This window comes from Thalassophryne amazonica, chromosome 7, assembly GCF_902500255.1.
Source record: "Thalassophryne amazonica chromosome 7, fThaAma1.1, whole genome shotgun sequence".
Taxonomy (NCBI): domain Eukaryota; kingdom Metazoa; phylum Chordata; class Actinopteri; order Batrachoidiformes; family Batrachoididae; genus Thalassophryne; species Thalassophryne amazonica.
Genome location: NC_047109.1, coordinates 105366481 through 105393040, shown reverse-complemented (window position 1 = coordinate 105393040; position 26560 = coordinate 105366481). Strand labels below are relative to the sequence as shown.

The following is a 26560-nucleotide window of genomic DNA, read 5'->3' as shown; positions in this document are numbered from 1 at the left end:
AAATGCTCACACGAGAATGTGAACAGATGAACTCTGGCTTAGTGAAAGTGCAGACTGTTTTGCTAAAGTTATGTTTTTGCTAAGCGCAGATGTGCCTTTTTAATTAACAGCTTAGCCTTGGAGAGAGAGCGGTGTGACCGGCACACTGGTTCAGGGCTACATCCTGTTATGAGAACATGCATGAGAGTGGAGGCTTAAAGCCATAGCAATTTTTCATATCGACATGAGACCAGACTTTGTGCCGCTACGTGTTTTGTGTTCTTGTCTGCTCCATACTCTTGTATGTAACTTTATACTAATAAATATGGGAGGCAGATGGGCAGGACCCTTCAGAGCTGATGAGACGGTCGGTGGCGAGGGGTTACGCTCATTTGCTCTCTCCTGATCAGGAAATCAGAAATTCAGTGTGTCCTGCGTGATCATTTTCTGTGTTAACTGAGTTGTTTTTCAGGTCCAACTCTGAACAACTCCGACAATTTTCTTCTTCTCAGCGGAGCTGGTAGGTTTTATGTTCTGTTCTGTAATTATATTCTGTTCTGTAATGGAGCAGCGCGTACCGCACTTGCAGTGTGCCCGAGCGCTAAGTTTGTGCTCAGTGGAAAGTGGCTCCTTTTACTGTGACTCCATCAAAATTAACAGTTATCACTTAAAAAAAATGAGTCATCATAACACAACATCACACTTATGTAAACTTTGTAATGAATCTGTGGTGCCGTTTTTAACATTAGCAGCATTCAAGTGCGCACTGAGACATTTTCCTCTAAGAAGCATTGTCGGAAATTTCAGTGCGACATGTCCTTCAAAACATAGAAGAATGGAAATAATGCTCGCCGCTATCCAGCCCCAAAATTTCAAAGTGTGTCTCTGTACCTGAAGAAGCCTCCATGTTCACTGTCACAGAGGCTGCAGCATCGTTCTTAGCCTCTGATCAGATCCCACAGCAGACAGCGTTGATCGAGCTGGCTGTGCACCTGTCTCCGTGATGCTCAGTGCCTGTGTGCCTCCTCCCCAGATGGCCCGGTGATTGCTGCACCCCGCATGGACTGTGGTCCCGCCAAGACAAAATAAAAAATGCAGAGCTCCTCCTCTGATCATCTGGCTTTGTGTAACGCTTGCATTTTGTCATGGTTTGTATCATCTGGATGTAAACAGGATAAAATAAAGAGCTGAAGTTATTTATGTGAAATTTTCCACAAAAGCGGGATTGCGCACCAACAGATTCCCACCAAGTCTCCTGCTAAAACATCATGAGATGACACTACATGATAGTGGTGCTGGATGGCAGTATAACGGCGTGGTGCCGTTGTTCCATTGTCTGGGGAGAACCCTGATTTTATTCTTTAATTACCAGGTATGTGCAGGCCAGTCCAAGTCAGCCAAAGGGCCCGATACGGCCCGCGGGCCATAGAATGCCCAGGTCTGTGTTAGGATCAGTGTTGGCAAAGTAACTTAGAAAAGTTACTTCATTAGTTACTTTATACAATTATATTTCACAGTTACTTTATACAGTTACTTCATTAGCAGGTGCCGACAACTTGTCGGCAGCTGCTGAATGTAATTAATAAAGTAACTCATAATCTAACTTGGTTATTTTTTAAGATTGAGTACTCAGAAAAGTAACTATTGGTTACTTTGAGCAATCAGCAAAGTAACTAATCAACAATCTTAAGAGTAACCAAGTTAGGTTACTAGTTACCTTATTAGTTTCCATTACTTATGAGTTGCAAGTTTTCGGCAGATTCTAATAAAGTAATTGCATAAAGCTGCTAATGAAGTAACTGCATAAAGTAACTGTATAAAGCAACTAAATAAGTAACTAAAAAAGTAACTTTTCACAGTTACTTTCACAGCACTGGTTAGGATGTTTTTTTTTAAATTATTATTATTTTATTTAATTCATAAAATAAAGCTTGTTATTACAAAATATTAGAATTCAAGGCTGAAAAATAGTCATAAAATGTATGTTTAGAATTTACTGGTAAGTTAACCAAAAGACAATCAACTAATCAGAAAATAATCAAAAGAATAAATATTTTTGAATAATTTAAGAAAACAGAGATTAATAAATTACTAAAATAATCATTAGCTGCAGCTCTACATAACAGTTAGTGGGAACCTTTAATGCACTGAGAATTCAATTTCTGTGAAATTAAGTTGTTTGGAAACCATTTTCACTTTCTGAAAGGAAGGGGTTAAAAGCTCAAACAAAAACAGTTGTGCAAGACATCTTCTGAAAGCTTTGGGTTGCACCCACATGCCTGGCCAGACACTTTGCACATTTTCAATGTTTGCAGTTGTGGACAAGTGGTTTTGTAGAGAGATGCTGTCTGTACGAAGGTTTCAGAAAGCAAAATATTGTCAGGAAGTTCTAAACCACGGAGCATATGTACCCCACCATAAATAGGGGCTGGGGGTTTAGCTCTCAAGAAAACGCTGTGCAAATGTCTCACAATGACAAAAACTGATTGCTGCTGAGTTTTACCATCCCATCTCTAAACAAACCGATGAACAAGATGAACTTGTCCAGCAAGGTCTCTGTCAGGTAAGATGTTTCCTTTTTTAAATTAAATATGGAGGTTTATCTGTGTCTTCTTCAAAATTTGGATGGACAAAACTGGACATCTGACCTAAATTGTTGTGATACAAGAACCTCTACATTTCTGATCTGTGACTTCACATAGTATTAGACTGACATTTACTAACTGAGCTACATATTGTTGATCTACACTGTGTGGACACTTATTCAGTTTTGTATTCCTGAGGATTAATTTTATTGTTGAATAAATACAGTTCTCTCATTTAATCCAAAATGTTCATAAACCTCAAGCCTGAATGTTTAAGAAAGGAAAAGCAACTTTTGGCTTTCTCGGGGCAGTGTGTGTGTGTGTGTGTGTGTGTGTGTGTGTGTGTGTGTGTGTGTGTGTGTGTGTGTGTGTGTGTGTGTGTGTGTGTGTGTGTGTGTGTGTGTGTGTGTGTGTGCGCGCGCAACTATGAGGCAGCAATTAGTGTGCAGAATTATGATGTTAGGGCCCTGTCCCACTGGCGTTTAGGAGGATTTGCGCATGAAATGAGGAGACAAAAGCTGAGCGTCCGCAACAAAGGTGGGCGGAAATGACAAATGTCCTGGGGTGGATCAGCGAATACATGAGGAAGAAAAGCGGATATAACAGGGAACAGAAGCGAAGGCAACGGCGGAGGCGCCCCCATGAGGGGCACAGCGGCCATGATGCACTCGCTTCATCCATGCCCACTGCGCGACATACCATTTGCGACCGTGATGTGGCCATGCTGGGCACGTGTCATATCTGTTTTGCACGCTGTCCCGGTCCGCCGCCAAGCCGCGCCAACCCGTCGGTTGCAGATATCAGCAGATGACAGGGGATATGCGGCGCGTTGGTTGTGTATGTCCTGCGTATGTCTTCAGTATGTGTTCAGGCAGTGATGCGGATCTCATCTGCAGCAGGATTTTTGAGCCGCTCAAAAATCCTGGCTGCGGACATGCGTGCCTCTGCGGATGATCACGGATGTGTTCGGATGGCAGCCGACTCATACAGGAATGTTACACGGTTATTGCGGTTGTTTGACGGATGTGGGCCACTTTTGTGCGCATTCCATCCGCAAATCCTCCTAAACGCCAGTGGGACAGGGCCCTTAGTGAAAAACTCAGATTTTTTCATTTCCCTTGTTTATTTTCATTTATTGGTGCATGTATAACAAATTTTCACTTTAAACTGAATACAACCATTTTTGATATTTCAATCATATTCTGTGAGCAGTACAGCCATTCTTCTTTTCAATAACTGCCATGATAATTTTTCCTGTAGCACTACTTGAAGAAAGTATCTTCTAAAATCTGGCAATACATTTGGGAGTTGATTTTAAGTCCATCTTCAACCAACTACCAACTACCTCATCCTTAACAAGACCAGCTCATATCAGTATCCCTTGCTGGGATCTTAATCAAAGTGATGCCGTGCATCCATGAATGATCCATATCGAGAGTCACTGTCATTTTTTTTCTGTCTGTAAAACCCTTGAAAAATCTGAAAAGTCTTCAGATAATTCTTGGCCCGATCTTTGCATTTCCTCTTCAATGGTGGATGTATTTCAACCATCTTTAGGGCACTTTTACACATAGTATGAATAAGTACAAATCAGGGCGACTCATGGCGGAACAGCTCGTACAAGTGAACCACGAAAACATGGAGCCAACAGGCAGGCGTGAACGATCCTGGTGTGATGGCTTTGTGCACACGGGAACACAGTGCAAGCAGCTGCTGTGAAAGAAAATAAATAAAAAATACATGACATGCACGGGATTCGAACCTGCACTTTCCAAAAGCTCTGATTGCCAGTCAGAAACTTTACCACAGAGCTACCATTGCTGTCCTGTAAAAGGTGCGAGAAAATGCCTGAAATCAAGAAGGACATTGATGTGTTTAAAAAAAAATAACACCACACACCATATAAAAACACTGCATTTTATTGAATCCCTCTTATCAAGCAGGCAATACAAATATGAACCGCCTGTTCCTCTGTAGATGACCCATGGTCACAGACGTACAGTCATGAAATGACATGAATACGAACTATTGCACTCTTATCATGTCCACATCTGCTGGTGGCATGTCCACGCGCGTGTGTCCGGCCCGACACGCGTGTCTTGTGGACGGCACGCTGCAGGACAGACACTGCATCATGTGGAACAGAGTTCACGTGGGTGATGTGACATTCAGCTCGCCGTAGTATGCTGTGATCTGATGGTCCGTTTCCCCAGTGGTAGCCTGTCAATGTGTGCACTGTGCGTGCGCTCGCTGCAGTCCATTACAACAGCAATATATGTTTTTATGTATATCCACGTGAGGACAACAAGCAGACACATATGCGTCACAGTGGGCAGTTGTTAGTTCATGTCCGTCCAAACACAGTATGTGTTCCCCAGCTGGGACATCCAGAACCACAGATCTCCACAGACGCTCCTGCCACACTTGTGGGGGCACTTAGACAAATTTCACATCTGGCTCAACAGTGATCGTCTGCTGACTGTTGTTGTATTAATAGTACAAACGGCCACACATTTTCTAAGTGCCAAGCGAGCGGTGTTCGTGTGTGTCAGCTGGAATTTGGCCGACACCTGCCGCGAGAGGGTTCAATGGGCTCGCACAGCACACACTCTGTCTTTCAGCCGCTGGTGTGTGCAAATAGTTGTAGCAACAGGTGTACGAGGCGTTGGAAGCAGCTACGATTTTACACGTATTGCATATGATTCCTGCTTCATGCCCATTTCATGCATTTTCCAATTTTTGACTTTTCACTGTCTATTAAATCTCTTTTTTGCCCATTTTTTTCTGAAGTAAAGAAGCTCCTTAATAATTCAGCACACCTTGTTATGGGGTGTTAATCACTTTAGGTCACTGCCCCCATTACACAAATGCATAACACCCGAGGATGTTGAAATTCAGTCAGCATTTAGGGAATAACCGTGTTGTGTCTGATGATTTGCGGATGTTAATGCTGGATTTTACGGTTGCAAATTGAGTTTTACTGGCAACGTGTCAGCATTAACGTCCGCAAATTAGATTAGATTAGATATATACTTTATTGATCTCACAATGGAGAAATTACATTTACAGTCCAGTTACCTCAGACAGCAATTAGTCCACAATTATTACTTGTTTACCATAATAATGGCACACATCAGAATTAAAGACAACACATACATATTTGACATTGTTTATGTGCACTAAGTTTGAAGAAGTCCGTTATCCGAATTGAGGCAAGTGGGTGAAGGTCTCGCAGCAACCCTGAGTTGTGCCGCCAACATCAGCTTGGGGGGGCATTGGCTTGCAGGTAAAACTGCACCGCCCCCGCCGAAGGGAAACGGGATGACGAGAAGCAGGCGCCGGAAAGGGTGGGTGTTGATGGTGGAAGGAGGGGGTGGGGGGGGAATGGAACATGCTTCAGTCCTGTGAAAAGCAGTTTATTGTCTTCGTGAGATGAGATAAGAAACAGCCAATGTTCCCCAGACCGAAACAAATCCCTCAGGAGGAGACAGTCAGGCAATTTGACCTTCGGCTTGATAAGTCTGTAATGTTATTGTTGCAGCAGTGAAATCACTTTTTAACAGTTCCACTTGCACAACCAAATCCCAATTATGAATTAAGAATATTCCCAATTATGAATTAAGAATATTCACCAGCCTCTGAAATCTTCAGCTTCAACTGCAAGGCACACATCTGCTCCAAGATGTCATCCAATTTGCGTCTGGGTTCAAGAGTCATCGCAGTCTGAGAATGCACTGCCTTGCCAACCTCATTAATCATGACGGACAAGCGAGGGCCCGTGGTTCTTGATGCCGCCGTCTTGCCAATTTTCCGGTAGATCAGGGCAGCACATAAGCCAAAAAGTACCAGCCCTGCTACCATGAGACCAAAAATAAATAAATCCTCGACGTCCTCAATGGAGAAAGGCGCCAAGCATGCAACACGCCAAGACCCCCAGGAGTCGAGGACATAGCCCGCAGGATACGTTCCATCTGGGCAGGTAGGATCCCCCGGTCCTGACCTTCTTGTAGAAAAAAATGGTGTCAATAGCGTTCAGAGACCAGCTGATCAATTCCATGTTTAATCCAATAGTAGTCCAATAGATCCAGAATCCAATATGATTTGAGGAATTCACAGTCTGGTGAAACAGGGACTTGAGGGTTAAAGGCAGAGAACAGAGATAAGGGAGAGTGGAGGAGATGCGACCGCCCTCGTCGGAGTCCCAAGCTGAACAAATCATCAGACACAAGGGCGTTATTCCCATTCTAATCCAGTTCCAACGTTTGCATGGGTTATTTTTCTGTAAGTAATTCGGTCAGCAAATCGTTGTGGAAGGGTGTGGTTGCCTCGTCAAAGCACCGTTGCAACAGCATCTTCATGCCAAACTGGAAATTCTATGAACAGACCCACACATTTCTCCATCTTGTCAGTTGCATTGAGTTAAATCCACGGTAAATTCATCAATCAATCGAGTTAAATCCATTAAATCCATGCATTTCAGTATCGTCATTGCTGCACTATTTTCTGTCGCTCTCAGGTGACAGCGACATTTACATCTGCATAGCAGCACGGGCAGTCAGGGGACGCACTAATACATTAAATGTGCAACATTTTTAATATTTTGCCACTATTTACGCCATATTTTATGGTCTGAAATCTCACATGATTAACCCCACCCTTTCACCAATAAAAACTGATCTCTAATCTTGACAGAGATACTGTATGTGTGAAGCTGTCAGTGGCTTTATTGCTCCAACTGGAAACATGAAACATTTCATGTTTCTGCATTTATTTCTCTTTTTTTCAGTTCTACTACACCATTCCTCTCTGATGACATCACTGCCACTGCTTATGAGTACTATGACTACAGCAATTTGACTGATGAAGACTTTGGAAAATGTGTGTTTGAGCGCCATGGAGATCGTTTCCTTCCAGCCCTGTATTCCATCATCTTCCTGCTGGGACTTTTGGGGAACCTTCTGGTCATCTGGGTCATTGCTTGTGGCGTGCGGCTCCGCAGCATGACTGACGTGTGCCTCCTGAACTTGGCCTGTGCTGACCTGCTCCTGGTGTGTTCCCTTCCCTTCCTCGCTCACCAAAGCTGGAGCCAGTGGATATTTGGAGATGATATGTGCAAGATGGTCCTGGGTATTTATCACATTGTTTTTTACAGCGGCATTTTCTTCATCAGCCTACTGAGCATTGACCGTTATTTGGCTATAGTTCACGCAGTTTACGCTCTGAGGGCACGTACACGATGTTTTGGCGTGATTGCTGCCGCAGTTACATGGACAGCTGGATTCATGGCATCTTTTCCTGACTTGGCTTTTCTTAAAGTGCAGGAATTCTCAAGATCAGGCAATAATACTTCTCTGTACTGTTCTCCTGAATATCCTCAAGCTGCCGTGAAGGACTTCAACGCATCAGACAAACACTTCTGGAGGGTGTTTGGACTTTTTAAAATGAACATTGTGGGTTTGTTCATCCCACTTTTGATTATGGGTTTCTGCTACATGCAGATTGTCCGGAGGCTGCTGAACAGCCAGTCATCCAAGAAACAGGCCATGCGTTTAGTCGTGGTCGTGGTAGCTGCGTTCTTCTGCTGCTGGCTTCCCTACAACGTTGCGTCCTTCTTCAAAGCGTTGGAGCTACTGCACGTCTACACAGAATGCAAAAGCAGCAAAGCCATCCGCTTGGCGTTACAAGTCACAGAGGCCGTTGCGTACGCTCACAGCTGCCTCAATCCCATCTTGTACGTGTTTGTCGGGCAAAAGTTCCGAAGGCATCTGCTGAGGCTGATACACAAGGCACCGTGCAGAGTGTGTCATCTCATCAAGATCTTCATGCCTGTGGAGAGAATCAGTGCATCAGTCTACTCACAGACGACAAGCCTGGATGAGCGCAGCACCGCAGTGTGAAGGACGAGTGAGGGTGGCGGGGGCGCCAAAGGCACTTTGACTTCAGATCGTACCTTGTACCAAGGTTCAAATTGCCCAAATCAGTGTTGTGGCATTATGCCATTGTGCGTACAGGTGAAATCATTGGAAGGGCTCCACATTGGTGCTGATTTGTATGATGTGTTTGTCCTGTCCCTGAGTATTTAAGTGTAAAATCATTAACAGTTGTTGTTTGCCTTGCTGACAGTCTCTGAGCTTTGGCGATCATCTGCGGTCATTGTATTTGTGAAATAATTTGGAATATTATTCAAATAATTTGGTGAGATGATGTCAAAGGAATGAACTCTAATGACTGCCCTTCTAGTTAGCAATTGATTTTATACTATCCATTAATACATTTGTATTTTAGACTGTACAAACAACATAAAAATGTAAAATTATACAAAATTGTAAATACTGATGACTGAAATTTTTACATTGCATTGTCCAGAGGGTTTTTTTTTCCTTTGATGGATTTCAGTAGGGGGTGTGATTATTCCGAATTTATAGTAAATATGCAATATGCATTTTAAAGTTAAATTATTCTGAATATATATTAAATATGCATTTTAAAGTAAATAAGCCTGGACAAGCCTGGACGAGCGCAGCACTGCTGCGTGAAGGACGAGTGGGGGGTGGGGGGGTGCCAAAGGAACTTTTGGGTAGTTCTGTCTGCTTCATTCAGATATTTAGGGCTCGTTTCAACTTATGACGAGAAGGGACTTCAGAGCATACCCTCTACCAAGGTTCAAAATGCTCAATTTGGTGTTTCGTATGCTATGGTGCACGCAGGTGCACCATAGCATACGATATGTTTGTCCTTTTGATATGTTTGTCCTTTCTCTGAGTATGCAAGCGAAAAGGCATTGACTGTTGTTATTTGCCTTGCGGACAGTCTCTGAGCTTGGGCAATGTTAGGCAGTCATTGTATTTATAAAATATCTTTTACTATTTGCATTAAAAATGCAACTCCCTGAATATTATTAAAGAGAAATCATTACCTGGTGTTGCAGACTGAATGGTCCCCCCTACAGATTGGTTCCCCTGTCTTCACTGCACCTGTGTCATTTCGGAGCGTCAGCAGCAATTCATCGATTATTGCCTCGTTTTTGCTTAAACCTGCACTCCAGTCATCATCTATCTCAGGGACAGACATCTGAAGCTTTTGTACAACAATCATTTCCACATAAATTCAGCATTCGGGGGTCGATCAGAGCATGACAACAGCGCATCTGAGACTGGCTTTCTGAGTCTGACCTTCTGAGTCTGACTCTCTACACCCAAAGCGATGAAAGGGAATAATGTGATTATTAAATTATCAGATGACAAAGTAAAACTTCTTAAAGTCAGTTTTAAGCAGAAATGAGGCGATAATTGCTGAATCGCTGCTGATGCTCCGAAATGATGCATGCGCAGTGAACGCAGGGGACCAATCTGTAGGGGGGACTGTTCAGTATCTGACACCGGAACTCACCTACAAAAAAAAAAAAAAAAGACATTTTGGTTAGTTTAGTTTTTTTTTTTTTCCATGCCATCCCAACCTTTTGCAAATAACTGTACAGTAAAATAAAGTCATCATTCTCAGTGACTTAACACAAATATTTTTTGATAAAGGGGAATTTGTAAAGTGGAGGAAAATTAAGGGTGAACATTTTTAGTCAAGGTGGATGCATAGTTCTCAAGGTTCATCAAATATTTGGAGCAAGATCACATGCAGCATGGGTCTCTCTGTGCCACCTAATTTACTTATTTATTTTTGTAACTGAAAACAAGTTAAATTCTACCTGTTATTCATAACTGACCACCGCAAAAATAAATAAATAAAAAAATCCTTTATAGTGTTTTGCTCTAATAGAGTTTATGTTGCTTGATGTTTACATAGGACCTATTTCTATTATGATTTATTAGATTTTTCTGTAAGTATTGTATATTATGTGTGTCATATTTGTCTCTATAGACATTGAATGTTTATCATGTAGTCCTCTACAATTTCCTTGATGCCTAGTTGCACACGTTCTGCAGGTCTTTTGGATTTGTGCTAATCAAATGATGAATTTCTGCACTCACTTGCTGCCTGTTTCTAGCTGAAAAAGGTCTCTGATTGAAAGCTTGCAAGATTAAATTAGCTTTTTGCACAGGTTTGAATGTGTGGATGCCCTCTTTTCTGATTGATTCATTAAACTAAAATTTATGTGTGTGTGTGTGTATATATATATATATATATATATATATATAATATATATATATACACACACAGGGTTGGGTAGGATTATTTTGAAATGTAATCCAAAAGTAATCAGATTACATGTAATCCACATGTATTCTTTCAAAGTAATCCTACCCAACCTTGTGTGTGTGTGTGTGTGTGTGTGTGTGTGTATATATATATATATATATATAATACGAGGTCTGTTAGAAAACAATCTGACCTTTTTATTTTTTGCATAAACGTGATGAATTTGAATCACATGTGCTTGCATGAGCAAACCTTGAACCTTCGTGCGCATGCGTGAACTTTTCACGGCTGTCGATTGCGTCATTTGCTGGTAAGCAGCCTTTGTGTGGGATGTGTGCAGTGCGCTCGGCGGATTTTCATTTCAAGGAAAAAGACGGAACGACTGAAGCAGCGCCGCATCAAATTTTGCCAGAAACTGGGCGACAGCCAGGTGGAAACCATTCGGATGATTCAGACGGCTTTCGATGACGATCCTATGGGCATCACACAGATTAAGGAGTGGTACAACCGGTTTAAAGACGTCCGCACAATGGTGGAGAGCGAGCCACACTCCGGTCGGCAATCAACATGCTGAAATGACCAGATCATTTCCAAAGTGAACGCTGTGTTGATGTGGGACCGTCGTGTGACTATACAAGAAATTGTGGAAGAGGTGGACATCAGCACTTTTTTGGTACATTCCACTGTGACAGAAGATTTGGCCATGAAAAGAGTGGCGGCAAAATTCATGCTGCTGCTAATGGTGGTGCAAAAGCACCTCCGTGTTGAAGTCTCACAGGACATGTTGTGACATGCCCACCTCTTCCACAATTTCTCGGATAGTCACACGACTGGAAAGTCACCGAAAGCCGTCTGAATCATCATCATCATCATCATCACCGCACAACGGTGGAGAGCGTGGCTCGCTAAAAAAAACAAGAAATCATAGGTGTATAAGTATTCACAGCCTTTGCCATGAAGCTCAAAATTGCTCAGGTGCATCTTGTTTCCACTGATTACTTATGTACATGTGATTTCTTAGTTTTTTTTTATTTTTAATAAATTTGCAAAAATTTTAACTTTTTTTTCACTTTGCCATTATGGGGTGTTGTGAGTAGAATTTTTAGGGAAAAAATTAATTTACTAAATTTTTGAATATGGCTGTAACATAAAATGTGAAAAAAGCGAAGTGCTGTGAATAGTTTCCAGATGTACTGTATATGCGTAATCAAACATACACAAAATACCATGGGGGAGCCAAATATTATCCAATATACTTACAAACACATCACAGGGGAGCCAAAGAGAAGAATCCAGCAACTAAGATGGAAATAGTGTGGGCTTAAATATGGAAATATAAATGAACAAACGAGTGACAGGTGTGGAGGACACGGGAAAAACAGGGGAGGCCAGAACACAACATATGCGCCAAAACTAACACACACAAAGTGACTCCGAACTCAAATGAAACCCGGCGTTGAGTGGAACCAATGAACAACTCGGAAAACTGATCAAATTAAAAAGGAGAATCACAAAACAACCCAGTGCAAACCAAGAAAACAAAGGCAGAAAACTAACATGGAACTCGAAAGTGTAACCAAGTGAATAACAGGGAAAACAACACAACTGAAAAACATGAGGACACAGGGACTGAAACATAATGAAGTGGACTTCATAGATAATTGGCAAAGCTTCAGGGGAAAACCTGGTCTTGTTAGGAGAGACGGCATCCATCCCACTTTGGATGGAGCAGCTCTCATTTCTAGAAATCTGGCCAATTTTCTTAAATCCTCCAAACCGTGACTATCCAGGGTTGGGACCACGAAGCAGAGTTGTAGTCTTACACACCTCTCTGCAGCTTCTCTCCCCCTGCCATCCCCTCATTACCCCATCCCCGTAGAGACGGTGCCTGCTCCCAGACCACCAATAACCAGCAAAAATCTATTTAAGCATAAAAATTCAAAAAGAAAAAATAATATAGCACCTTCAACTGCACCACAGACTAAAACAGTTAAATGTGGTCTATTAAACATTAGGTCTCTCTCTTCTAAGTCCCTGTTGGTAAATGATATAATAATTGATCAACATATTGATTTATTCTGCCTTACAGAAACCTGGTTACAGCAGGATGAATATGTTAGTTTAAATGAGTCAACACCCCCGAGTCACACTAACTGCCAGAATGCTCGCAGCACGGGCCGAGGCGGAGGATTAGCAGCAATCTTCTATTTCAGCTTATTAATTAATCAAAAAACCCAGACAGAGCTTTAATTCATTTGAAAGCTTGACTCTTAGTCTTGTCCATCCAAATTGGAAGTCCCAAAAACCAGTTTTATTTGTTATTATCTATCGTCCACCTGGTCGTTACTGTGAGTTTCTCTGTGAATTTTCTGACCTTTTGTCTGACTTAGTGCTTAGCTCAGATAAGATAATTATAGTGGGCGATTTTAACATCCACACAGATGCTGAGAATGACAGCCTCAACACTGCATTTAATCTATTATTAGACTCAATTGGCTTTGCTCAAAATGTAAATGAGTCCACCCACCACTTTAATCATATCTTAGATCTTGTTCTGACTTATGGTATGGAAATTGAAGACTTAACAGTATTCCCTGAAAACTCCCTTCTGTCTGATCATTTCTTAATAACATTTACATTTACTCTGATGGACTACCCAGCAGTGGGGAATAAGTTTCATTACACTAGAAGTCTTTCAGAAAGCGCTGTAACTAGGTTTAAGGATATGATTCCTTCTTTATGTTCTCTAATGCCATATACCAACACAGTGCAGAGTAGCTACCTAAACTCTGTAAGGGAGATAGAGTATCTCATCAATAGTTTTACATCCTCATTGAAGACAACTTTGGATGCTGTAGCTCCTCTGAAAAAGAGAGCTTTAAATCAGAAGTGCCTGACTCCGTGGTATAACTCACAAACTCGCAGCTTAAAGCAGATAACCCGTAAGTTGGAGAGGAAATGGCGTCTCACTAATTTAGAAGATCTTCACTTAGCCTGGAAAAAGAGTCTGTTGCTCTATAAAAAAAAAGCCCTCCGTAAAGCTAGGACATCTTACTACTCATCACTAATTGAAGAAAATAAGAACAACCCCAGGTTTCTTTTCAGCACTGTAGCCAGGCTGACAAAGAGTCAGAGCTCTATTGAGCCGAGTATTCCTTTAACTTTAACTAGTAATGACTTCATGACTTTCTTTGCTAATAAAATTTTAACTATTAGAGAAAAAATTACTCATAACCATCCCAAAGACGTATCGTTATCTTTGGCTGCTTTCATTGATGCCGGTATTTGGTTAGACTCTTTCTCTCAGATTGTTCTGTCTGAGTTATTTTCATTAGTTACTTCATCCAAATCATCAACATGTCTATTAGACCCCATTCCTACCAGGCTGCTCAAGGAAGCCCTACCATTATTTAATGCTTCGATCTTAAATATGATCAATCTATCTTTATTAGTTGGCTATGTACCACAGGCTTTTAAGGTGGCAGTAATTAAACCATTACTTAAAAAGCCATCACTTGACCCAGCTATCTTAGCTAATTATAGGCCAATCTCCAACCTTCCTTTTCTCTCAAAAATTCTTGAAAGTGTAGTTGTAAAACAGCTAACTGATCATCTGCAGAGGAATGGTCTATTTGAAGAGTTTCAGTCAGGTTTTAGAATTCATCATAGTACAGAAACAGCATTAGTGAAGGTTACAAATGATCTTCTTATGGCCTCAGACAGTGGACTCATCTCTGTGCTTGTTCTGTTAGACCTCAGTGCTGCTTTTGATACTGTTGACCATAAAATTTTATTACAGAGATTAGAGCATGCCATAGGTATTAAAGGCACTGCGCTGCGGTGGTTTGAATCATATTTATCTAATAGATTACAATTTGTTCATGTAAATGGGGAATCTTCTTCACAGACTAAGGTTAATTATGGAGTTCCACAAGGTTCTGTGCTAGGACCAATTTTATTCACTTTATACATGCTTCCCTTAGGCAGTATTATTAGACGACATTGCTTAAATTTTCATTGTTACGCAGATGATACCCAGCTTTATCTATCCATGAAGCCAGAGGACACACACCAATTAGCTAAACTGCAGGATTGTCTTACAGACATAAAGACATGGATGACCTCTAATTTCCTGCTTTTAAACTCAGATAAAACTGAAGTTATTGTACTTGGCCCCACAAATCTTAGAAACATGGTGTCTAACCAGATCCTTACTCTGGATGGCATTACCCTGACCTCTAGTAATACTGTGAGAAATCTTGGAGTCATTTGTGATCAGGATATGTCATTCAAAGCGCATATTAAACAAATATGTAGGACTGCTTTTTTGCATTTACACAATATCTCTAAAATTAGAAAGGTCTTGTCTCAGAGTGATGCTGAAAAACTAATTCATGCATTTATTTCCTCTAGGCTGGACTATTGTAATTCATTATTATCAGGTTGTCCTAAAAGTTCCCTGAAAAGCCTTCAGTTAATTCAAAATGCTGCAGCTAGAGTACTAACGGGGACTAGAGGGAGAGAGCATATCTCACCCATATTGGCCTCTCTTCATTGGCTTCCTGTTAATTCTAGAATAGAATTTAAAATTCTTCTTCTTACTTATAAGGTTTTGAATAATCAGGTCCCATCTTATCTTAGGGACCTCATAGTACCATATCACCCCAATAGAGCACTTCGCTCTCAGACTGCAGGCTTACTTGTAGTTCCTAAGGTTTGTAAGAGTAGAATGGGAGGCAGAGCCTTCAGCTTTCAAGCTCCTCTCCTGTGGAACCAGCTCCCAATTCGGATCAGGGAGACAGACACCCTCTCTACTTTTAAGATTAGGCTTAAAACTTTCCTTTTTGCTAAAGCTTATAGTTAGGGCTGGATCAGGTGACCCTGAACCATCCCCTAGTTATGCTGCTATAGACTTAGACTGCTGGGGGGTTCCCATGATGCACCCAGTGTTTCTTTCTCTTTTTGCTCTGTATGCACCACTCTGCATTTAATCATTAGTGATTGATCTCTGCTCCCCTCCACAGCATGTCTTTTTCCTGGTTCTCTCCCTCAGCCCCAACCAGTCCCAGCAGAAGACTGCCCCTCCCTGAGCCTGGTTCTGCTGGAGGTTTCTTCCTGTTAAAAGGGAGTTTCTCCTTCCCACTGTCGCCAAGTGCTTGCTCACAGGGGGTCGTTTTGACCGTTGGGGTTTTTACGTAATTATTGTATGGCCTTGCCTTACAATATAAAGCGCCTTGGGGCAACTGTTTGTTGTGATTTGGCGCTATATAAATAAAATTGATTGATTGATTGATAAACACAGGAACCCAGACAGGGGACAGATCACAAGGATGATAAACAAGTATGATACACAGACAGGAAACAGAACACACAGAATACTAACGAAGGACACAGACAAAACACAATGATAATCAACACAAGGGCACAGACGGGGGCCAAACCACAAAATACACATACAGGACACTGTGAGTGTGTGTGAGTTGTTACCATCCTAAAGCCGCAGACAGATGACTCATATCTATAAATCATGACCGTCAAAGGTTCATTTACCTGAAGATTGATGTAACAGAAAATGGAATTAAAATGCAGATGACACAACTGCGTCTTGAGAGTAGAGCTGCAGTAATTAATCAGTTAATTGCAGATTAATCAGTTATTAAATGCATTGAAAACTATGTTGGTCGTCGATTCATCATTTTGAGTCTTTGTTCCCCCAAATGTCCAGATTCTCTGATTTCAGCATCTTGAATGTGAATATTTTCTAGTTTCTTTCCTGCTCTCTGACAGTAATCTGAATGTCTTTGAAATGTGAGCAAAACAAGACATTTGAGAATTTTATGGACCAAACAATTTATGGATTAATCAAGAAACTAAACAACAGGATTATTTATAATGAAAATAATGGTTGGTTGCAGACATGCTGACATATGTTAGGGCCCCTTCACACATAGTACAAATTTGGTCAAGTTGCGCATGAAGCGGGAATCGTATGCAATACATGTAAAATTATAGCTGCTTCCAACGCCTCGTACACCTGTTGCTACAAATATTTGCGCACACCAGCAGCTGAAAGACAGAGTGTGCGCTGTGAGAACCCATCAAACCCTCTCGTGGCAGGTGTCAGCCAAATTCCAGCTGACCCACACGACCATCTAACACCGCTCATTTGACACTTAGGAAATGTGTGGCCATTCACACTATCATCATGAAAACAGTCAGCAGACAATCACTGTTGAGCTGGATGTGAAATTTGTCTGACTCCATGAGTGTGGCTTTGCAAACAGACACGGTGACACGTTGGTGTGTCCGCTGAACTTACAAGGACGACACGGATGGGGAACACGCACTATGTTTGGATGAACATGAACTAACAACTGCTCACTGTGATGCGCGTGTGTCTGCTTGCTGTCCTCAGGTGGACGTGCATAAAAACATATATCACTGTTGCAATGGTCTGCAGCGAGCGCACATGGCGCGTCCATTGACAGGCTACCCCAGGTGAAACGGACTATCAGATCATAACACGCAGTGGGCGAACTGAATGTCACGTCACCCATGTGAGCTCTGTTCTACATGCACGTCAGGCCGGACCTGCGCACTGGGCAGGCTGGACACACCGTCAGCAGATGTGGACATGATAAGAGCGCCCTGCTTCTCATTCATGTCATTTCAAGACTGTACATCTGTGACCATGGGTCATCTACAGAGGAACAGATGGATCATACTTGTATTGCCCGCTTGATAAGAGGGATTCAATAAAATGGGGTGTTTTTATATGGTGTGTGTTTTTTTTTTTAAATATGTCAATGTCCTTCTTGATTTCATGTTTTTTTTCCTGCACCTTTTACAGGACAGTGATGGTGGTTCAGTGGTAACGTTTCTGACTGGCAATCAGAGTTTTTGGAAAGTGCAGGTTCAAATCCCGTGGGTGGCATGTATTTTTTTATTTATTTTACATCGCGCACTTGTTGGCACTGTGCAGCCCAGTCTCACATTTGTTTGTTTGTTTGTTTTGTGCTCCCGTAACAAAATTAGTCAAATTTTCGTGACATAGCTTTTTTAAACTCACTATTACGAACCCTATTCCCACCCCCAACCCTAACCTTAACCATAATCTAATCTTACTCCTTCCCCCCACCTTAATCATAACCACCCCTGAACCCCCGCTTCACTTTTAATTTCATGCAGCCATCACGGAATGAATGAGAATGAATTTGTGCTGCCGTGACAAAAATGAGGCATTTTTCATCACAATTTCACAAACCAATAGATTAATGTATATTTTGTGTTGCTGAATCACGACTTGTCGTGAGACCAGGTTGCACTGTGTTCCCACATGCATGAAACCATCACACCGGGATCGTTCACGCCTGCCCGTCGGCTCGATGTTTGTGTGGTTCGCCCTGATTTGTACTTATTCGCACTATGTGTGAAGGGGCCCTTACAATTATTTTAGTGTCTTAAGAAGAGGCAAAGCTGTGTGTAAGATTTTCTTTAAAAAAACAAAAAAAAAAAAACATTTCCATGACTGCCTTTTTCATTTTGGGGACTTTATATCCTTATATCCTTATGTTGGGATGTTTTACAATTTGTAAAATACCGTCATACTTTTCATGATGAAATATTTCAATTCAAGGTTGAAGGTAATTTATAAACTTGTTATAATTTACTGCTAAATTAACCAAAGATAACCAACTAATCAGAAAATAATTCAATAAAACAATATAAAAAATCATGAAATTAATTGAAAAATATATCATTTATTCCTTGAAAAACATGATTTATTACCTATTCAAATATTTCAAAGCTACTTACTAAAAAAGAAGAAAAAAAAAGTCCTACAAGAGATGTTCTGCAAGCCTCAGCTTGCACCCACAAGCCTGGCCAAACTCAACTTGCATGTATTCAGTGTTTGCAGCTATGGACTTGTGGTTTTGCAAACATATGCTGTCTGTTCCGAGAAGGTTAGAGCATGCAGAAGATTGTCAGGAAGCTCTAAGCCACAAGCATGTACCCCACCACTATCAGGACCCGGGGGATATAGGTTTCATAAAAGCAACGTACACACGTCTCATCAAAACAAAACGTACGAGATCTGATCACAGTTTAATTTAACCATCCACGTCGGCCCAAACTGATGAGCAGGATGAACTCGACCAGCAGGGACTGGCTCAACATCACTGACAGGTAAGATGTTTTCCCTTTTTTTTATTTATTTTTTTTTTATTTAACATGACAATACATCTGTGTTTTCGTTAAAATCAAAATGGACAAAATTACACAACAAAAATGACCAAAAGTGTCATTATGGAGGAACCAAATCTCCAGTCTATGACTTCACACAGTAGTATATCGATGTTTTGTATTTGAGCTGTTGTGGAAGTACGCCGAGGTCAAAGTTTAATGCGTCTTTGTGCTGCTTTGTGATCATTTATGGTGTGTAACTGTGGTAAATCTTGTTATATGCACTAGTCTTCATTAAAGAAATAAAAGTGCTAATATCTACATAATCTCTTGAAAAATTCACAAAAATTTTGAAAAATGTGCTCACTCTTATAATGCTCAAGAAAGTAAAAAAAAAAAAAAAAAGCCAAATATGAATCCATCCCCTTGATTGATCTCTTAACAGACTCTTCCTTGGCCCACGCCCCATCCTTGGGTAGTTTTTTTGCATAATCTTGCTAAAATGTGTGTGATGGTGTTGGTGTGTTCACTCTGCATGTCAGCAGTTTTATTGCTCCACCTGAAAACCTGCTGAAGCACCGTTGCCATGTTTCCTTCTCTTTTTTTCAGTTCTACTACACCATTCCTCTCTGATGACATCACTGCCACTGCTTATGAGTACTATGACTACAGCAATTTGACTGAAGATGAATTGGGAAAATGTGTGTTTGAGCGTCATGGAGATCGTTTCCTTCCAGCCCTGTATTCCATCATCTTCCTGCTGGGACTTTTGGGGAACCTTCTGGTCATCTGGGTCATTGCTTGTGGCGTGCGGCTCCGCAGCATGACTGACGTGTGCCTCCTGAACTTGGCCTGTGCTGACCTGCTCCTGGTGTGTTCCCTTCCCTTCCTCGCCCACCAAAGCTGGAGCCAGTGGACATTTGGAGATGATATGTGCAAGATGGTCCTGGGTATTTATCACATTGTTTTTTACAGCGGTATTTTCTTCATCAGCCTACTGAGCATTGACCGTTATTTGGCTATAGTTCACGCAGTTTACGCTCTGAGGGCACGTACACGATGTTTTGGCGTGATTGCTGCCGCGGTTACATGGACAGCTGGATTCATGGCATCTTTTCCTGACTTGGCTTTTCTTAAAGTGCAGGAATTTTCAAGAATCGGCATTAATACTTTTCTGTACTGTGTTTCTGAATATCCTCAAGCTGCCGTGAACGACGTCAACGCATCAGACAGACACTTCTGGAGGGTGTTTGGACTTTTTAAAATGAACATTGTGGGTTTGTTCATCCCACTTTTGATTATGGGTTTCTGCTACACGCAGATCGTCCGGAGGCTGCTGAACAGCCAGTCATCCAAGAAACAGGCCGTGCGTTTAGTCGTGGTCGTGGTAGCTGCGTTCTTCTGCTGCTGGCTTCCCTACAACGTTGCGTCCTTCTTCAAAGCGTTGGAGCTACTGCACGTCTACACAGAATGCAAAAGCAGCAAAGCCATCCGCTTGGCGTTACAAGTCACACAGGCCGTTGCGTACGCTCACAGCTGCCTCAATCCCATCTTGTACGTGTTCGCCGGGCAAAAGTTCCGAAGGCATCTGCTGAGGCTGATACACAAGGCACCGTGCAGAGTGTGTCATCTCATCAAGATCTTCATGCCTGTGGAGAGAATCAGTGCATCAGTCTACTCACAGACGACAAGCCTGGATGAGCGCAGCACCGCAGTGTGAAGGACGAGTGAGGGTGGCGGGGGTGCCAAAGGAACTTTGACTTCAGATCGTACCTTGTACCAAGGTTCAAATTGCCCAAATCAGTGTTTTGGCATTATGCCATTGTGCGTACAGGTGAAATCATTGGAAGGGCTCCACACTGGTGCTGATTTGTACGATGTGTTTGTCCTGTCCCTGAGTATTTAAGTGTAAAATCATTAACAGTTGTTGTTTGCCTTGCTGACAGTCTCTGAGCTTTGGCAATCATCGGCGGTCATTGTATTTGTGAAATATTTTGGAATATTATTCAAATAATTTGGTGAGATGATGTCAAAGGTATGAACTCTAATAACTGCCCTTCTAGTTAGCAATTGATTTTGTACTATCCATTAATACATTTGTATTTTAGACTGTACAAACAACATAAAAATGTAAAATTATACAAAATTGCTGCAAAGATACTTCCCCATACAATAGGCAAGAACCTCACTAACCAAAGCCCACATGCCATGAACAAACTTTTCCCTAAGTTCCAAAACTCTGTTTTAGTGACAGAATTCTACACAATTCTTCACAAAATAAACTGCTCAATAATGTGGAGACCACCATACCGTTTCCCCGGCCGAAATTGACACAGAATGACCAAACTCATGTTTTGTGCTCACATGACATTACCAGGCTCAGATACATGGAACAAGAGCGACCACTGATGGACAATTTGGGAATAGACACAAATCCAAGGTATTACTTGTTTGTTGTTGAAAAAAGAAAAAGAAAACTTTTCTTAATTGTGTAATTCCAAGCATGGAACTTTAATCTACATTATCTTTGGGTTTTATATTGACTATAGAGGTTAGAAAGTCTTATCAAATGTTTTTCTTGTTTTCATATTATGGACATAGTGTGTGTTTCAAAAGTACTTATTTTACAACAAGATACTGTTACTAGTGGACATGGTTGGTTTTAAGTGAAAATTCAAGATTGATACAAATGATTTCACTTGGACAAAGAAATGCAGTCAAAGACTACACTACCCAGAATTTTTGGGGGCGGAGTTAAAGACCCTTTAAAAGTGAATGTCCCTTGGGAGATGGGGCTTCTGGCTTTTTCTCTTGCGACTCTTCTCCTCTCTAGTGCTTTTGGGAATGCCTTTCCTTTCCTCGTCATCTCATTTTGTTGCCCTTTGTTCATCTGACCACATGTTCGTGGATTTCTATTTCTTTCTCTGTGCGCACAGCAAGTAGTTACTTTTTCTGTCTTCCAACTCAACTTTTTGCAGAGCTAACATTCGCAAATTAAAACACCATTTTTTAAATTCCAATTCTACCTCGTGAAGACTTTTTGTTGTAAAGTTAACATTTTTGCCTAAAGTTATTTTTGACCTGAGGGGTCAGGGTCCAGTAAGTGAGCTGTTGAGATGGACGGATCATCGACTGTGGAAGCAGGCAGCTGCCAACACCTGAACTCAGAGACACCCTGCACATCAGCAAAAGTAAGCGGTCAGTTTTGTCGGAATCTGGCTGGAGTGGCTTTATTTAATTCTCTTCCTTGTCATCAGTAATATCTCACATTAACAAATGCCAAAATAAATCACCTGCAGACTAGCTAGTAATTCATTTTTAAATTCCTGCAACTAGTTCATACTGCACAACCATCATATAATAATTGCATGTTGAACTTTATTATCATAAAATTGCATTACTGTGATATGTCCTGTTCTGTTTAACCCCTGACTGAGTTAAATAAATATTTTAAACATATGTGGTTGTCTGTAGAGGTATCGGATCTTGACCTGTAGAGCTTCTGACTGGAAGATAAGAGTCTGATTTCCTATTTCCTGTTGACTGATTCTAAAACATATTGATTTTATAACACTGTTATAAAATCATTCAGTCAAAGGTGGTGCCCCAAATATTATTCGAGATAAAACTAATTACTAGTGTCAGTTCGCTACACATATAATACAAAACAGATGGAACTAGCAATGGAAACTGAGGTTTAAAAGAACAGAGACGTGACAACCATATTTCAAAGTATAAGGCATGTAGTAGAGAAACTTCAGTCTTCGACTGGACTGGGTTGCTTGACGCGAGGATGTATCGCTTCAAATCGCAGAAGCTTCCTCAGCTAAAATTCTTACTCTGGTAGTCTGACTTCTGTCTGACCCTTGTCGAGAAGAACAAGGGTCAGACATCCAACAGCAAATGTAATAGTCAGAGATCTTAAAACAAAGGATTTACAAATGATTTTAAATTTAAATGGTAAATATCAATATTCTCTTGAGGTAATGCTGGCCCTATTGAATTTTTTTGGGGTGGGGTGGTGAGGGGGGCTACAGCCCAATCCATCCACACCCTTGGGCCGCCTGTGTGAACTGTGAACACTTGTACATTTTAAATGCTTTATCAGCTGTGTTCATTTGTTTCTTTGCATTTGTTCTTTTTGAAGCTGTTTAATAAAAAAAAACTGCCCAAGAACAACAACAAGAGGCGTTGCAGAAGTACATCATCATCATCTTGATAAAATGCAGCTGTTCATGTACTGACACAAATTAAAAACACGTTTGTTGTGAGTCACTGGAACTGTTATTTTGGCATGACAAGGCTGAACGTTGCTCTCCAAGTTTAACAACAGCTGCAACAGTGAAATTTTATTAACCGTAACCGAGAGAAACCCACAAACTGTGAGAGGAAGGAAACTCGAATTGTCCATGTCACTTGCACTAAGACGTACTAATAAGCATTTGTTGAGTGTTAAAGTGATGTCTAATATGTGTTGTATATTTGTACTGAATATGAAATAATATGAAGTGATGTGACAAATGAAGTATGTCTGAAGTAGTTTTTCTTTTTTGTTGCCACTAATTTAATATGTGGTGGTAGAACAATAAACTGCACGAGGGTCGAAATGTGGAAATGGTTTCCATGTGTGCACAGCTCAAATACAATAAATACACCCTAAAACCTGATAAGTTAGTTCAACTCAAATATTTTGAGGAAATCGATGGAATTAAACAATGTAAGTTGAGTTACCTCAATTCATTCACGCATTAAACATATTTATAATGAAGCAAAATTAACATATAGTCCTCAAATGATGGGTTTGCTAAAATATATGTATCTGAATTATGCAAACTAACTTAAGCATGTCTTTAAAGCTACAGTATGCAGGATTTAGTGTCATCTAGTGGTGAGACTGCAGATTGCATTATGCCATCACAAGTCACAATGTTCGTTTCCCTTTATGTTTTTGCTTCTTTCTTGACGAGGAGTCACTGTTCCTTGCCTTTTGTCATAACCAATATGATCCTCCATTTCAGAAAAATTTGTCATGTCCTTTTGAGCTATTGTATCAACATACTCAACATTGTGGCCTCCATGAGGGGGCCCGCTCCCGTTTATGATTATGAAGGGCCCATTCTAAGCTTCCGAAAGCACATTGATTTATTGCTGATTCACCTCCTGTTGGTCCCCGTCTGTCGCTGGCCTCACCTCTGTCTCCTCCTCTTGTCACCTCTGTTGGTTTTAGTGCTGCCCTGGTCGCTGACCTGTACCCGCCTTCCTCCACCCCACCACCACCAGTTGGTCTCTGTTCTGCACCAGAGGTAGGCTCCGTGCCTGCCTTTCTTCATCGGCAGGATTCGTTATAACACCCCGACGCCCAGTAGAGGGGACCAGCCCCTTTGTGTCAAATTTACATCCATGAATAAATGTTCAGTCTCACATCACCTGAGTCTTGATGGTAGAACTGGAAAAGGTCTCCACTAAGGACATCAAAGAATGGACAGAGGAGTCTGTGCAGTGCTTGCAGGAATGTTTTGACGGCACACTGGAATATATTTGTAGATTTAGACAAGCTCGCTAATGTGACGTGTTCATTACGCTGCATTCTGAAGAGACGTGATCAGTCGCACCAACTAAAAAGAGTCAAAACTCTAATTGGGCAGCGCAGTCTCATTTGAGAGTGGCGCTAAAGAGTTAAAATATGATGCAATAATCCTACATTTGTGGACAGCTCTTGTCTGTCTCCATCATAAACACGGCACTTTCTCTGAGTTTTTGGACAAATTACACGGCAAACAATGAAAATAAAAAAAAAGGGGTGATGCGGTGGAAATTGGACATGTGTTGCTGTTTGTTTATGACCCGGCGCTCACACATGTCGAGGCGCTTGTGCAGGTGAGAGAACAGCTACTCTGTCAATGTGTGTACGCTAAAACTTACCGACACGACGTCTCCCGTTTGCCTTGTCCTCTGTTGGTTTGGTTCCCTTCTCTACTGGGAACCCCCCAAAAAACTCCACTCTTCGCAACTGCTTCAGTGATTGCAGTCGAAAACAAAACCAGTACACCATCTTTCCATGTGAGGTGATGATGCTTGTGTTGTGCAACGGCAGGCTGCCCCTGGAAGTGGTCAAATCCCGCAATATCACGCAGGGGTTCAAACAAGACTGCGCTGCTCTATAATAAAAACATAGGTTGTCTCTGAGGTGCACACAACCACTAAAGATATGAAAACAGACATTTTTATGGGCAAAACAGAATTATAAAATAAAACTGGAAAACAAAATGACTGCAAACAATCTGGGCTCAGCCTGGTGGAGTGTGAAAGCAACTGCAGATTCTGATCTTGCAAATGCTCTTTATCATTTAAGTATGTCCCCTTTGGGCTACTGCATCAACATGGTGGCCTCCGTGAGGGTGCCCGCTCCCACGTAGATATGAAGGACTTATTCCAACATCCTGAAAACACATCAGTTTATTGTTGCAAGTAATTATACATGAATACACAGATGATTGTGAAAGATACATTGAATTTCTGCTCGCCCCCAAATCCTACAGACTGTAGCTTTAAAGGAAGCTACAGTCAGCGGGCAGTGCAACCGTACGTACTTTTCTTCCCCTCCAAGATGACTGTTATACAATTGCATGATGTCAGCTGCAGGAAGGCCTATTCATGCATTTGTTGGATCTGAATCACAATATCAAGGTGGACATAAAGATACATGTGTGGCATTTAAGAACCACACACAACCAGCATCTGTTACCAGTTCTTTGGTGCCATCTAGTGTTTTTCCTGCAAAGGGGCAGATACAGTGAATCTGGAAAGTATTCACAGTGCCTCACTTATTCCACATTTTGTTATGTTGCAGCCTCATTCCATCAAAAATGTACAAAAACTGAAGCGGTGTGAATACTTTCCGGATGGACTGTATCTGCACTGCAAAAACTGTCCCTCTCAAAATAAGCCAAATAATCCTAAATCTATCCAAACTGTCTTGTATTAAACTAGAAAATCTCCCAATGGGGTATAGGAAAAGTTTACTTGCTTAGAATGATCAAAACTAGCAAAAATGTCAAGGCACTGAATAATCAAAATGTGCCTTAACACTAGACAGAAATGCTCAAATTGAAGCACTAATTTCAAGCAATTAAATCACACTTAAGACAGAATTCCTTGAAATTAGTATTTTAGTCCCTGATTGAGCAGATGATAAGAATTAATGTTAAATATGTCAATAACTAGCAAAAAAAAAAAAAAAAGACATTTAAATAAGATTTTTATTTATTTATTTTTTATTTTGCTAACTTCTAGAGTTGGGCAGCACGGTAGCTCAGTGGTTAGCACTGTTGTCTCACAGCAAGGAGGTCATGGGATCGATTCCCACCTGTAGCCTTTCTTTGTGGAGTTTGCATGTTCTCTCCATGTTTGCATGAGTTCTCTCCGGGTGCTCTGGCTTTCTCCCACATCCAAATGCATGCAGGTTAGGTGAATTGGAAACTTTAAATTGTCCACAGGTGTGCGTGCGGGTGTGAATGCATTTGTTTCTCTATATGTAACCCTGTGACAGACTAGCGTCCTGTCCAGGATGTACCCCGCCTCATGCCGTATGACTGTTGGGATAGGCTCCAGTCCCCTGTGACCCTTAACTGGACTAAGCGGTTGAAGATGAGCGAGTTTAC

The 26560-nt window shown here is 41.3% G+C and overlaps 2 protein-coding genes across 2 annotated transcripts; both read left to right on the top strand.

Moving 5' to 3' along the window:
• Positions 1-2417: 2417 nt before the first annotated feature.
• On the top strand, positions 2418-23440 carry LOC117514706 (C-C chemokine receptor type 5-like). Its single transcript, XM_034175265.1, has 3 exons — positions 2418-2542; positions 7351-9271; positions 20734-23440. Exons 1-2 carry the CDS (start codon positions 2505-2507, stop codon positions 8459-8461), a joined length of 1149 nt encoding a protein of 382 aa, XP_034031156.1. The 5' UTR covers positions 2418-2504; the 3' UTR covers positions 8462-9271; positions 20734-23440.
• Positions 18770-20734, top strand: LOC117514705 (C-C chemokine receptor type 5-like). The gene is made up of 2 exons (XM_034175264.1): positions 18770-18902; positions 19509-20734. The coding sequence occupies exons 1-2, from the start codon at positions 18853-18855 to the stop codon at positions 20617-20619; spliced, it is 1161 nt and encodes a 386-aa protein (XP_034031155.1). The 5' UTR covers positions 18770-18852; the 3' UTR covers positions 20620-20734.
• Positions 23441-26560: the final 3120 nt, after the last annotated feature.

Excerpts from the sequence above, each read along its gene's own strand:
- LOC117514706 (XM_034175265.1), top strand. The coding sequence starts at position 2,505 with ATGAACAAGATGAACTTGTCCAGCAAGGTCTCTGTCAG. Across the intron at positions 2,543-7,350 it reads TCCAGCAAGGTCTCTGTCAG|TTCTACTACACCATTCCTCT; the intron begins GTAAGATGTTTC and ends TCTTTTTTTCAG.
- LOC117514705 (XM_034175264.1), top strand. The coding sequence starts at position 18,853 with ATGAGCAGGATGAACTCGACCAGCAGGGACTGGCTCAACATCACTGAC. Across the intron at positions 18,903-19,508 it reads TGGCTCAACATCACTGACAG|TTCTACTACACCATTCCTCT; the intron begins GTAAGATGTTTT and ends TCTTTTTTTCAG.